General features: G+C 43.7%; 1 protein-coding gene across 1 annotated transcript in view; it reads right to left on the reverse strand.

Moving 5' to 3' along the window:
- SHC2 (SHC adaptor protein 2) overlaps positions 1-3283 on the reverse strand; it is a 41246-nt gene extending 37963 nt beyond the window's left edge. The window contains exon 1 of the mRNA XM_033956507.1: positions 2726-3283. Within this exon, the coding sequence (XP_033812398.1) occupies positions 2726-3283 (558 nt within the window). The remainder of the gene's footprint in view (positions 1-2725) is intronic.
- Positions 3284-14515: the final 11232 nt, after the last annotated feature.

The following is a 14515-nucleotide window of genomic DNA, read 5'->3' on the forward strand; positions in this document are numbered from 1 at the left end:
CCCTTCCCCCCCATCCTTGAACTACCTGCTCAGACTGATGGTATACTGCCCTCCCAGTCCTTTCCATTTATTTATTTTAAAATTTTCTTTCCGCCTAACACCTAGGCGGGTCACAACTACACATGCACAATTCATTTACACAGAGAAGACAATGACTATACACAGTTGCACATATTACCCCTTTTTTCTTTTATACCGAACTCAGCAACAAAACTCCTTAACAAAGCAGCCGTCTAAATTGCTCAACATTTTTTTCATAAACCTAATTGGCCTGGCAATTCTTGCATCATAAGAACATAAGAAACGCCTCCACCGGATCAGACCGAGGTCCATCCAGTCCGGTGCTCCGCACACACGGCCGGCCCATTTAGGTACTCTTTTTTGGAGACCCAACTTTACCGTATCCCTCAATATGATATGCAAGAAGGTGTGCATCCAACTTGCGCTTGAATCCCAGTACAGTAGTCTCTGCCAATACCTCCTCCGGGAGTGCATTCCAAGCACCCACCACTCGCTGTGTGAAGCAGAACTTCCTGACATTTGTCCTGAACCTGCTGCCACACAGTTTCAGGCTATGACCTCTTGTCCGTGTCACCTCTGAATATGTTAGCAATGCATACTCTCTAAAAACCAGTCTTGGTGTTTGTTCCAGTTTTATAGATGTAGCTTCACAGTTATTATTGTATAAAGAAATTTTCTTTCATTGTCTGCTCTTTATATTAATTATCCTCCACTTTTATAAAGCTGTGGTAGTGGCTGCTGCTGCGGTAATCACTCCGACGCCCATAGGGATATAGGATATAGTGGCGCTAGAAAAGGTTCAAAGATGATAAAGGGGATGGAACTCCTCTCCTACGAGGAAAGACTAAAACTATTAGGGCTCTTCAACTTGGAAAAGAGACGGCTAATGGGAGATATGATTGAAGTCTACAAAATCTTGAGTGGAGTAGAATGGGTATAAGTGGATCGATTTTTCACTCTGTCAAAAATTACAAAGATTAGGGAAATACTTTTAAAAACAATTGGAGGAGGAGAGGAGACAGGTTGGTGCCTTTGACTGGGGTCGAGGGCGTCACTTTTGTCAGATTTGGGAGCACTTTTGGATGGACCTCACGCCCCATGCTCGGGGTAGATTATTGAATATGTGAAGATGGCCGCATATTGCAAGATATGTTACTAGACTCAAACCCTATAGATATGGGGGGGGGTAAGGATTGGTTTGTGCACATGTAAAAGAATTTGTTCTACCTTTCTGAATGTTTTTTCTAGCACTATATGGAAAATTTAATTTAAAAAAAACACTTAAACATAAAAAACAATTGGAGGAAATTTTTTTTCACTCAGAGAATAGTTAAGCTCTGGAACGCATTGCCAGAGGTTGTGGTAAGAGCGGATAGCGTAGCTGGTTTTAAGAAAGGTTTGAACAAGTTCCAGGAGGAAAAGTCCATAGTCTGTTATTGAGAAAGACATGGGGGAAGCCACTACTTGCCCTGGATTGGTAGCATGGAATAGTGCTACTCTTTGGGGTTTGGCTAGGTATTAGTGACCTGGATTGGCCACCTTGAGAACGGGCTACTGGGCTTGACGGACCATTGGTCTGACCCAGTAAGGCTATTCTTATGCTCTTATTTGTCGCGCGGCAGATGCTCCCACAGCTTTTTAAAAGAGGGGTATATTCAGTAGTTGTTCCTTATTTACCCCTCAATTTTACAAAAGCGTAGAAGAGGTTTTTAGCACCATCCAGTACGATAAATGCTTTGCGCTGCTCAAACGTTCATAGAACTCTATGACCATCAGAGCAGCGCAGAGCATTCAGCGTGCCGGCCGATACTAAAAAACCTCTTTCGCGCTTTTGCAAAATGGGAGAAGGGTGGTTATTTATTTATTGTTAATCATTTGGTTTACCTGTTTTTAAGATTATGTAGATATTATAAATTGATTTTTTTTAATGATGTTTGATTTCTTGTCTTTTTTAGATATTATTTATGTAATATTCCTTTGTATAAAATTATTTTTATTGTTTATCCCAATTATATCATTTCAATTAATTATTTTTGTATTATATGAATTATAGAGAGTTTAGACTCCTGATGCAGGCATTTTTTTGCCGAAACGCAGCCATGTCGAGTTTTCATTTTTTGTGCTATACATATACTTTGATGAGGTGAAGAAATAACCACCAGTGACTGAAAGACTTTATTGGTTCTCTTTCTTTACCTCACTTTTGTACTGTTTCACTGTATTAGAAGTGGGATAATTCCCTCTTATGGTCTTTGCTTCTTTTGTTTCATTCCATGTATGGAGATGTCATTTTGATTTCCTTAAGATAAGGAAGAACTTCATATATAAGGTCCAACTTAGCCTCTGCAGATTTATCTGGGTGAGCTTTTACCCTGGGAAGGGAATCCTCTCCTCTCAGTTCCTGGGTCCCAAATAGAGAACCTAGAGGGACAAAGTTGGTCCCCATTCCCATCCCAATCACCACCCTGTCCCAGCAAATCAAACTCCATCCCCACCCATCCTCATGACAGAACATTTCATTCATACAAAAAGCAAGCAATTGTCTTTTATTGAAAACGATGGATTTATTTTGGTGGAGTTTGAATTTGCGGGGATGGGGATGGATTAGGGTCATAGTTTGCAGGGATGGGGTGGGGATGGGGAAGAACTTTGTCCCTGTGTCATTTTCTAGTCCCAAACAAAGCAGAAGGAAGAGTGAACTTACCCGCACAATGTAGGAGATCCCAGGACCCAGGACCCTCTCTTCTGGGTGCAGCCAGCCTTGTGCCGGTTTGTTGATGAAGCTGCCCTTCCGGTTCCACTCTTCCCCTGACAATTTGATGCCCTCCAAACGTGCTGCCTTCCTGCTCCCTGTCCCTCCCCCTCCCGCACGGAACCGGCTCATCACCTGCAGAGAACAAGGAGTGGAGCAGACAGGTTCACAAGCGCTTAACATGGCAGCAAGGCTGGAGCCCGGGCCTCCTCCTTTAGCAGGGGGCAGCTCTTTGCTGCTGCTGGAAGGGCTACGACTCAGGAACCCCGAGGGACTGGAGAATTTCCACTGAGGCATCTTAGGGATGAGGATGCAGAAGGTGGTGGCAGGTTCCTGGTCATCAAGCAGGTGGGACTCGCTGAGTGGGGGGCAGGGATGGGTGGTGGTGGGAGCCGAGGAGGTGAGCGGGGAAGAGGACACTTTGCTGCTCATGTTGCTGCCCTGTGCTAGGCCCTCGCACGAAGTCACAGAGTCATTCCGAAAGCGATCGTACTTGAGTTCTGTCAGCATGCCCTGCTGCTGTGTGTCTGGCTGAGGGCTTTTAGTGCATTCTCTTTCTCGTTCACTCTCCTGCCCCATCCCCCCCTCCTGGGAGGCTCAGCTCTCTCAATGATGTCATGCTATTATTGCTCATCTGCCAGCAGACTGCAGCCTGTGCAGGACTCAACTAGAGAAGAAAACAAGTAACTGAGGGCAAGCAGCAGCTTCCCCTGGGTGCATCCCTGGAAGGCACACCAGAGCAGGCCAAGACTCCTTTCTCTGCACCCACAAATATTTCTAAGAGGCAAAGTGTTAGCCCCAGTAAGAACAGGCCCTGTTCCTTTCCTAAGAAGAGAACCTTGGCATGCCTCTTTGGTTATTCTAATAAGCCCCCCTTCTTTTTCCAGTATGGTTGCAAGTGTCCTTCTATCCTTTTAAAATGCTGGTTGAGGTCAGAACAAAATTTGAGGTTGTTTGCTCCACCATTTTCCTGGCTGCCTAACAGCTCTCTGGGATACTCCAAGAAAGAATGAAAATCCCCAAATCAGAAATGCCAAGCAGTAGCGTAGTGATGGCGAGTGGCGCCCGGGGCAGGGGCGCCCCCTCCCCCGCCCTCTTCTCCACCCCTGTACCTCTTTAATTTTCCCGGCACGAGCAGCATCACAAGCTTGCAGCCTGTGTCGGATCAGCTCTCCCTCTGATGTCACTTCCTAGGCGCGGGACCAGGAAGTGACATCAGAGGGAGCCAACACCAGTGCGGGCAGCAAGTTTGTGATGCTGCTCGTGCTGGGAAAATGAAAGGGGTAGGGGGTAGGGGGGAAGGGGGAAGGGAAGGGGCACACTCGCATGGCAGGGGGGTTTGGGAAGGAGCGGGGGGGGTGGAGGGGAGGAAGGGTTCTGGCGCCCCCACCAAGACAGTGCCCAGGGCAGACTGTACCCCCCTGATTCCCCCCTTACTACACCACTGATGCCAAGGGTGAGCCTCCCAAAGAGTGAGATTAACCTTGCAAACAGATTTAAGATTGAGGGGTCAATAGTCAAAGTCCAAGCAATTTAATCAGCCAGAAACAGTTCTTGGCCAGTTAAATTGCCTGTTCAGGGGTCAGGGCTAGCTGCTAATTTTCAGTGACACTTAACCGGTTATTACCTCTGAAAATTAGGAGTTAATGCATAAGACAAAATCAGCCTTTTGGAGGGATGTTCAGGGACAGAGTCAGCAATTGGCCAGTTAAGTGATGATATTCAGAATTTAACCGGTAACTTAACCAAATATTTAATGCATAAATGGAACTACACAAAAGTCAGTCTTATTTTTATGCAGTAGCCCATAGCCAATTAAGTGCTGAATATCGGATTTAATGAGCTATGCATGCTGAAGCCTGGACAGAACCTGGCATTCAATATCCAGAATAACATTGGGGGTGGTCAGCAAAATGCTGAGCACCACCGTCTGAATAATGACCCCTGAGATTTTTCAGGGTATAAATTGAGAAAGATTCAAGTGTAATATTGCTTTGGAAATGGGGGAAAAAAGTATCTGAAAGGATAAAGACAGCGTGGAGACAATATGGGTAAATTCTGTGGGCTGGAAACTACCCCCCCTCCCCCCACACACACACACACACACACACACATACTCAGGCCCAGATTCTGAAAGTGATGCTGATAGGGAGACGCTGGTAAGTGCTCAACAGGCGCCTAAGTTCATTGTTTTAATTGGCTAGTAACAGTGCAGCAATGGACCGGGCCTTAAAAACCAAATTAAAGAAAAAATAGTATATGTCATGAGGCGCCTACAAAACATGGCACCAGAATCATGTCTACCCAGATGCTTAGCAGCACCGAACATCAAAAGAGGTGTGATTATGGGAGGAGTTGAAGTTTGGTACCAGTAAGCGTGATTCTATGTCGAATGTAGGCCAGTAAAACCCTGGCCTATATTTATGATGCCTACTATTGACACAGGCCTCGATTCTGAACATGCCGCCGTTTTTTCAGTGGCTAACAGTATGCACATAGATTTTCAGAACACATGTACTTGGCAGTACAAGAAAAAGGGATGGGGCAGGGTGAGGCAGTATACAAAAAGATATACTTTGATTAATTCCTTCTGGCTGGGCCACTTGGCTTTTCTTCTCAGAGGCTTATCTTTCATGAAAGCAACCATCAGGATCAAAGTACTAACACTGATGCTCTGATGAGTACGAGAAGGGGCTGAAAGAGTGTGAGAGAAAACATTCAAATGAGTGTGACATACTCTAATGAGTAAGACTTGGCATCTTTGTTGGGCATTTATGAGAAGACCATGCACCATTTTAGTAGCCTTCCTCTGTACCATAGAAACATAGAAGATGATGGCAGAAAAGGGCTACAGCCCATCAAGTCTGCCCACTCTGCTTACCCACCCCGTGTCTATGCCCTAATGACCCAATTTCCATATCTTGACCCTCGTAGGGATCCCACATGGGTATCCCATTTATTCTTAAAGTCTGGTACGCTGTCTGCCTCGATCACCTGCACTGGAAGCTTGTTCCAATGATCAACCACTCTCTCTGTGAAGAAATACTTTCTGATATCGCCATGAAATTTTCCGCCCCTGAGTTTGAGCGGGTGCCCTCTTGTGGCCGAGGGTCCCTTGAGAAAGAAAATATCATCTTCCACTTCGACACGTCCCATGAGGTACTTAAATGTTTCGATCATGTCTCCCCTCTCCCTACATTCCTCGAGAGTGTAGAGCTGCAATTTGGTCAGTCTCTCTTCGTACGAGAGACCCTTGAGCCCCGAGATCATCCTGGTGATGGTGGCCGTCCGCTGAACCGATTCAATTCTGCGCACATCTTTACTGTAATGCGGCCTCCAGAATTGCACACAGTACTCCAGATGAGGTCTCACCATGGCCCTGTACAACGGCATTATGACTTCAGGCTTTCGGCTGATGAAACTTCTATTGATACAACCCAATATCTGCCTTGCCTTAGATGAAGCCTTCTCCACTTGATTGGCAGTTTTCATGTCTGCACTGATGATTACTCCTAAATCTCGTTCTGCTGAAGTCCTAGTTAAAGTTTCTCCGTCAAGAAGTACGTCCTGCACGGATTTCCTCTTCCGAGGTGCATGACCTTACATTTCCTAGCATTGAAGCCTAGCTGCCAGGTTGAGGACCAACTTTCCAATGTAAGCAGGTCCTGCGCCATATAATTCTGTAAACTGCATTCACTTACTATATTACATAGTTTGGCGTCATCGGCGAATAGTGTTATTTTACCTTGAAGCCCTTGAGTCAGATCCCCTATGAATATGTTGAAAAGGAGTGGACCCAGGACCGAGCCCTGCGGCATTCCACTGGTCACCTCCGATGTTTTAGAGAGGGTACCATTAACCATCACCCTCTGAAGTCTGTCACTCAGCCAATCATTGACCCATGCAGTTAGTGTCTCTCCTAACCCCATCGATTCCATCTTGCTTAGCAGCCTGCGGTGTGGGACACTGTCAAAAGCTTTACTGAAGTCCAGGTGCACGACGTCCAAAGACTCTCCCAAGTCCAACTTTCTTGTTACCCAGTCAAAGAAGCTGATGAGATTGGATTGGTAGGACCTACCCTTGGTGAATCCATGCTGACTGGGATCCCGAAGATTCCCTTCATTCAAGATCGTGTCCAATTTGCTTTTAATTAGTGTTTCCATGAGTTTGCACACTATTGATTGAGATTCACCGGTCTATAATTCACAGCCTCTGCCCTGCAACCCTTTTTATGCAGAGGAATGACATTAGCTAATTTCCAGTCCAGGGGAACTTTCCCCTTACTTAGGGAGAGATTGAATAGCTCAGCCAACGGTTTCGCTCAATTCTCTGAGCACTCTTGGGTGCAAATTGTCTGGTCCCATGGCTTTGTTCACCTTGAGTCTTGCCAGTTCACTGTAAACTTCACCTGGTGTGAACTCAAAATTCTGAATCGGGTCTTCTGTGCTTTGTGTTGCCTTCAACTGCGGACCGTGTCCCGGTGCCTCACAGGTGAAGACTAAGCAGAAGTATTCATTCAGTAGTTCAGCTTTATCGGAATCTGCTTCCACGTAACTTCCGTCCGGTCTTCTAAGGCGTACTATCCCGCCTGTGTTCCTTTTTCTGTCACTAATATACCTGAAGAAGGATTTGTCCCCCTTTTTAATGCTTTTTGCCAGAATTTCTTCCACTCGAAGTTTTGCCTCCCTAACTGCCGTTTTGACCGCTGTAGACCTGGTCCTATATTTTACCTTTGCCTCTCTTTTCTCCGTGCGCTTGTAGGAGAGAAACGCTTTTTTCTTCTCCTTAATGAGGTGCGAGATCTCCGCGGTGAACCATTGGGGTTTATTGTTTCTTTGTCGTTTATTTACTGATTTTATGAAGCAGCTAGTTGCTTCATGTATGGTTGATTTCAGTGTTAACCACTTAGCTTCTACATCATCGGTCTCTGCTTGGTCCTGCAGCGTCTGATGGACGAAATCTCCCATGCGTGCGAAGTCTGTGCCCCGGAAATTGAGTACCTTTGTTTTCGTGTTTGATCTAGGGAAGCCTTTCCTAAGGTTGAACCATACTATGTTGTGGTCGCTGGAGGCTAGCATATCTCCTACTGAGACCTCTGAGACGCTTTCCTTGTTGGTGAGTACCAGGTCGAGGATCGCCTGGGCCCTAGTGGGCTCCGTTACCATTTCCTTTTTATATCTTTTAGAAGGTGCGGTCTCCAGAATTATACTACTAGCTACTATGAGTGAGCTTAGGATGGAAAAGATTCTTACTCTCCCATATTAGCTTCCTTGTCTTTCTGTTAAACTAGGATCACTTCCAAAGTTTAATGAGTCTGTTTACTCTAGATGAGGATATACAGTTGTGCAAACACCAGGCTTGAACAGTATATTTGAGGATTCCTAGGCTCTCTTCCCCATAGACTGGCCAGGCAGAATATATCAGGTGGGCTCTGAAAATGGAGCTTTCAAATGAGAACAGCAAGACGATAAGATAGTCCAGGGATGTAATTCTATTGCTGTGATTTATTGATCCTCACTGAGTGCTCTGGCAGGCTTCCCCAAGTGAACCAAATAAGAGGGGGAAGGGATGAGCAGGCAAGTAGAGACAAAACCAAAGAAAAGGAAGGAAGGAGAGAGAGCATAACCATTAGATAAAGAAAAATAAAGTCTACATGGCAATTATAGAAATAAGACACTTCCTACAATCTAGATAACACAATCTGTCTAGTAGGAACAACAATGTGAATAAATTAGTCTCTGATTGTTTTATGTTCATCTACCTTTGTAAATAGGAGCATGATAGTTTGTAAAAGCAAAATGAGAGTAAAAAGATAGAAGACTAAGCTACACACAATGTCAGTGGTAGAAATCTAATGAAATCTTCTGAAGAGGCCCCTTTAATTTAGAACTCTCTCCCTCTATATCTTAGAGCTGAACAAAACTTGCAGAAATTCAAAAGCAGCCTAAAATGCTTGCTTTTTAAAGATGCCTATAACTGATTTTTACACACTTATTTACTTCTGTATTTTTTAACTTTTCCCCCTCTCCTATTGTATTTTCCTTTTATGTATTCTTTCTAAAAAAATTGTGATTCTTCCCTTTTTTTCCCAATGTTTTCAGGTCATAAGCATGTTTGTTTAGTTGGTGTATGTCTAATAATTTTAAAATGTTCGTCTTCCAGTTTAAATTACTATGTACAACGCTTTGTAACTTTGGATAAGCGTTTAATCAAAATTTAAATAAACTATGAAATTATGAAAAAAAATAAATAGGGACTAGAGGGAGTGCAGGAGCGAAGATGAATGTGAACCCAAAAAGAGAGGGAGAAAGAGTCGATGTTTAAAGCCTCTTGTCCACTAATTTTTAAGTTGGGGCCACTTTAGATCCACATGAGCTGAAGGAGAGCAACCAAATATCTTCCCCTGTGAGGATCACAACACTACTGATCAGTATGGGTCAATGATCCATCCACCCCACCAGCCTGCCTTCAAACTTTTTAATGAGGGTATCCTCAAGAAGATGGCATTTCCAAATGCATTTTCTTTACCTACTGAGAAATGCCTTGTCCTTCAAGCATGCAGCTTTTCCTCCCATCTCCTTTCTGCCATGAGCTTAGGTTGAGAGGCAGAGAGTAGCAGGAAAAAAAAAAAAGCCAGAAAGATGATGAGGGCTGACCCAGAGTTATCCTGGGCCTTGCAATGAAGAGTGCTGTCCTAGATCATGAATTCAGGCAGACTGCTAAGGCCATTCTTACCCAGTGGTAAAATTATGGACCAGTTTGTCAAACACTATTATTTCAAAAGTAAATTGGACAGATCTTAGTGTAATGTAGCAGCCCTGACCTGCTTGTCATCTGGAAACTGGTGGATTACAGGACCGGAGGCAACATAGATTCACTAGAGGTAGGTCTTGTCAGACAAATCTGATCAATTTCGTTAACTGGGTGACCAGAGAATTAAATAGAGGGAGTGTACTAGATGTGGTGTACAGTCCTCCCCCGATATTCACGGGGGTTCTGTTCCAGGAACCCACGCGAATCTTGAAAAAACGCGAATACGGTTTTTCGGGGGGGGGACTGGCGAGGGCAGCGGGAGAAGCAGGAGAGAGCAGCTGGAGCACCGGTGAGTGAAGGAAATCATTCACGGTATGCTCCGACTGCCTTTTCCTGCACTAAAGTCGGGCCTCACCAATCAGGAGATGCTTTGACATGCAGCTCCTGATTGGTGAAGTCTGACTTTAGTGCAGGAAGAGGTGGTCAGAGCATATAGCGAGTGATTTCCTTCACTCGCCGGCGTTCCAGCTGCTCTCTCCTGCCTCTCCAGCTGACCTCTCCTGGTCGGCAGTTCACGGTCTGAAATACTGCGAATCACTGGGACCGTGAACCGCTGACTGCGAATGACCGGGGGAACACTGTATTTAGATTTTAGTAAAGCCTTTGACAGTGTTCGACACAGGCGTCTAATAAACAAACTGAGCGCCCTCGGGATGGGCCCCAAAGTGACAGGCTGGGCTAGGAACTGGTTGAGTAGAAGGCGACAGAGGGTAGTGGTCAATAAAAATCGTTCTGAGGAAATGGATGGTGTGCCTCAAGGTTCTGTTCTTGGGCCTGTTCTTTTTAACACTTTTATAAGCGATATTGCTGAAGGGCTGTCGGGATTTGCCTCTTTGTGGATGATACCAAAATCTTCAATAGAGTAGACACCCCAGATGTTGTGAATAACATGAAGAAAGACCTAGCGAAGCTTGAAGAATGGTCTGAAATTTGGCAGCTAAAATTTAATGCTAAGAAATGCAAGGTTATGCATTGGGCTTCAAAAACCCAAGGGAACGGTACAGTTTAGGGGGTGAAGATCTTATGTGCACAACAGAAAAGCACAACTTGGGTGTGATTGTATGTGATGATCTTAAGGTGGCCAAACAGGTTGATAAGGTGATGGCGAAAGCTAGAAGGATGCTAGAGTGCATAGGGAGAGGTATGGCTGTAGAAAAAAGGAGGTATTGATGCCCTTGTATAAGACTCTGGTGAAATCTCATTTAGAATATTGTGTATAATTCTAGAGACCACATTTTCAAAAAGATATAAAAAGGATGGAGTCGGTCCAGAGGAAGTCTACTAAAATGGTACGTGGTCTTCATCATAAGGCGTATGGGGACAGACTTAAAGATCTCAATATGTATACTTTATAGGAAAGGTGGGAGAGGGGAGATATGATAGAGACGTTTAAATACCTACGTAGCGTAAGTACGCATGAGTCGAGTCTCTTTCATTTGAAAGGAATCTCTGCAATGAGAGGGCATAGGATGAAGTTAAGAGGTGATAGGCTATGTAGTAATCTAAGGAAATATGTTTTTAGAAAAAGGGTGGTAGATGTATGGAACAGTCTCCCGGAAGAGGTGGTGGAGACAGAGACTGTGTCTGATTTCAAGAAGGCTTGGGATAGGCACGTGGGATCTCTTAGAGAGAGATGAAGAGATAATGGTTACTGCGGATGGGCAGACTGGATGGGCCATTTGGCCTTTATCTGCCATCATGTTTCTAAGGGAGTGCACTGGATCTCTGAACCCCCTCCCCCTCACTGAGGTAATTTGTGTTGAATTGAACTCGCCTCATAAAGAGATTTTTTTGGTGTTGCTAGCTGAAATTCACCAGCACATTTTCTGGCCTTTTTTTTGTGAAAGTCTGATGGAATCACACAGATGTTCACGTGATATGCAACATGCAGTCCTCTGTGAAGTGACATGCAGCACAGACGTAGTGCTATGTTCTGGAGGGGAGTATGGCACAAACAATCTAATGTAATAGGGGAGGCAGAATTACAGGCTTTGACTGTTGGATTCCTGTTCTTTAATCTTTTTTTTTGCTGGCAGCTGTATTGTGTATCTTCTGAAGCAGTTGACAGTGTCTGAAGGAGTCAGATGCCAGAAGGTATTTAATCCCAGATATGACTAAAGATTTTTTTTTAGAAGGGTTTCCATCTCTATGAATCAAGGCAGAGTACCTCACACTCTCCTCAGGGACATAATGTCATCTGATATTGAGGACTAGTAATCAGTTACTGTAGTTAATTTCTTTCTTGCAATAATCAATAAAGTAGTTGACCACTTTTTTTACTATTCCAGTAACTGTAATTATTTACTTCTGAATAGTAACTAAGACATGACATGCTTGAAATAAGCATCAAGAAATGAAGTTATGCAATATTCACACTGGGGTTGTATAACATAGGAGGCTCATTTTCAAAGCACTTAGACACTATGAGGGGCATAATCGAAAGAAACGTCTAAGTCCGTTTTCGTCTAAGTCGCAAGTCATCCAAAGTAAAAAACAGCGTAGGACACATTTTTGAAAAATACATCCAAAAAATATTTGTTTTCGAAAATCGTCTATCTATACATCCAACTGCCTGATCGTCCAGATCGCTAAATCATCCATTTTTATACCACATTTTTGTTCAACTTTTCGTCCAAGTCCAAAATACCTAGAAACAGACCTTTTGGAAATGGGAGGGGTCTGCAAAGTGATGGACAGGACACCCACACAGGGCACCTAAACAGTGGGCTACCTTACAGGACACTGCTGTGAACTTCACAAAAAGGGTGCCATGTAATCATCTAACTACAGCTCCCTTATAGGTAATGGTGAGCCCCCCCAAACCACCTCCAGAATCTCCTAGACCCACCTATCTACCACCCCAATAGCCCTTATGGCTGCAGGAGCCACTTATAGGGCAGTACAAAAGGGTTTGGGGGGTTTAGGGGAGTGCACATGTTTCACCATCAATGCTGTCATTACAGTGGCTTATGGGCATGGGTCCTCCTCTCCATGGGTCCCTAACCCACCCCCAAAACCTCTGTGCAGCGCGACTAGGCTTTCCTATACCAGGCTGCCAGGTGCTGATGTTCTGGAGGAAGAATTTAAAAGTTGTGATTTCGGTTTTTATGGGGGGGGGGGGTCGGTGATCGCTGGGGTAGTGTTTGGCAGTCTGTACTATGTGTTTGCAGTGCTTATCTGGTCACTTTAGATTGGTTTTTGTGACTTAGACCATGCTTTAAATGATCTAAGTCACAATGTCCAAGTTTCATCTATGCTGTGTTGTAAAACGTTTGGTTATACCTGCAGTACGACTAAGTCTAAGCCAGCCCACATCCCGCCCTCAACACTCCTCCTGAAATGCCCCATTTAACTCTGGTCGTTCAGCAGCACTGTGAAGGCCTAGGTCATTTTTAAATACTGTATGTCCAAAACCTGGTTTTATTATCGGCACTTGGATATATTTTGACAATGTTTATCCAAGTGTCGACTTAGGCTGTTTTTTGGACGTTTTTCATTTTCGATTATGAGCCCCTGTGTGTCTAAGTGCTTTGAAAAAAATGCTACATAGTAGTTGACGGCAGATAAAGGCCTGTATGATCCATCAAGTCTGCCCAACAAGATAATTTCATAAGGTGTGATTTGATATAAGATGGATATTTTGCCTCTTCAGGTACCATAAGGCTTTTGCCATAAATATTCTTGGATGTGGCATTGGTAAAGGAAAAGCAATTAGGTAACTGCAATCAGTAATCAATTACTTTCCTAAATGAGTAATTTAATTACTATAACCAATTATTTTAGGCTGAGAGGTAACTAGTAACTGTAATTAATTACTTTTGGAAGAGTAACTAGCACAACACTGGGGACTTATCACTCACAATCAGCTTACTCCATTTCATGTCATGTCCCCTCAGGGACTTAATTTTCTCTTTCTCCCTCCATGTGTTGCTCACTTTGTCTATCCTGCTCAAAAACCCACATGTGTTACCTTTTTCAGGACACTGATTGATTTTTATCTCCTTAGGGTCTACTTTACTAGGGTACTCTATCAAAAAATAAACCCATCTCAGTATACCTTTAACGGAAGGTCTCTTGATAGAGGTAACTTGAAATTTAAAATAAACAAATAAACTGAAAATGAAAATTATATTGTATATTTTTGATTAAATGTTAAAGGAAAGGGGGGGGTGGGAAGAGAATAGATTTATATATTTGATGTCATATTAGAAAGAGATTCAATTGATGTATTTAATTTCAAATGTTTTATTATTTGTACACGTGATGTAATAAAAATGAATAAAGAATTAAAAAATATATATATATATATTTTCTAGTGGGAAGCAAAAACACTGAGTTTCTGCCATTTCACACGAGTTTTTCTGTTCATTTCTATGGCATGCTTCTAACTGCCCACCCACTGGAGACATCTGTACCCTGATTCAGCACATGTTCTTCTATGGGCAGCTGCATGGGAACTGAATGTGTGCACCCACATGTTTCTCCTTCCTGTCGTTTTTGACAGCCCTTACACCACTGGTTCTTGGGACACATCTAATAAGTCAGGTTTCCAGGACACCCACAATGACTATGTATAAGATAAATTTACATGCACAAACTCCATTGTATGCAAATCTATTTCATGCAAATTCATTGTGAATACCCTTCAGATCTAGCTGGTATGTCCTGAGGACTGGGTTGAGATCCCTTGCTTTATACTAACTATATTCCTTGGGAATTCTGCAAAAGAAAATTACAAATGAAGTGTGCTGAATTTTTAACTTTTAATGCAGAATTCACCCATTATAAGGGCTGACTTTTCTCCAATGCACATACATCGCCCAACCACCTCTTTATTACCCTCTACCCTATGACACATATACACATTATCCACCTCGCTACAGCTCTCCTGCTTCTCATGCCATACACCATCCAATGGGGGGGGGGGGG

Source organism: Geotrypetes seraphini, chromosome 8 (genome assembly GCF_902459505.1).
Source record: "Geotrypetes seraphini chromosome 8, aGeoSer1.1, whole genome shotgun sequence".
NCBI lineage: Eukaryota > Metazoa > Chordata > Amphibia > Gymnophiona > Dermophiidae > Geotrypetes > Geotrypetes seraphini.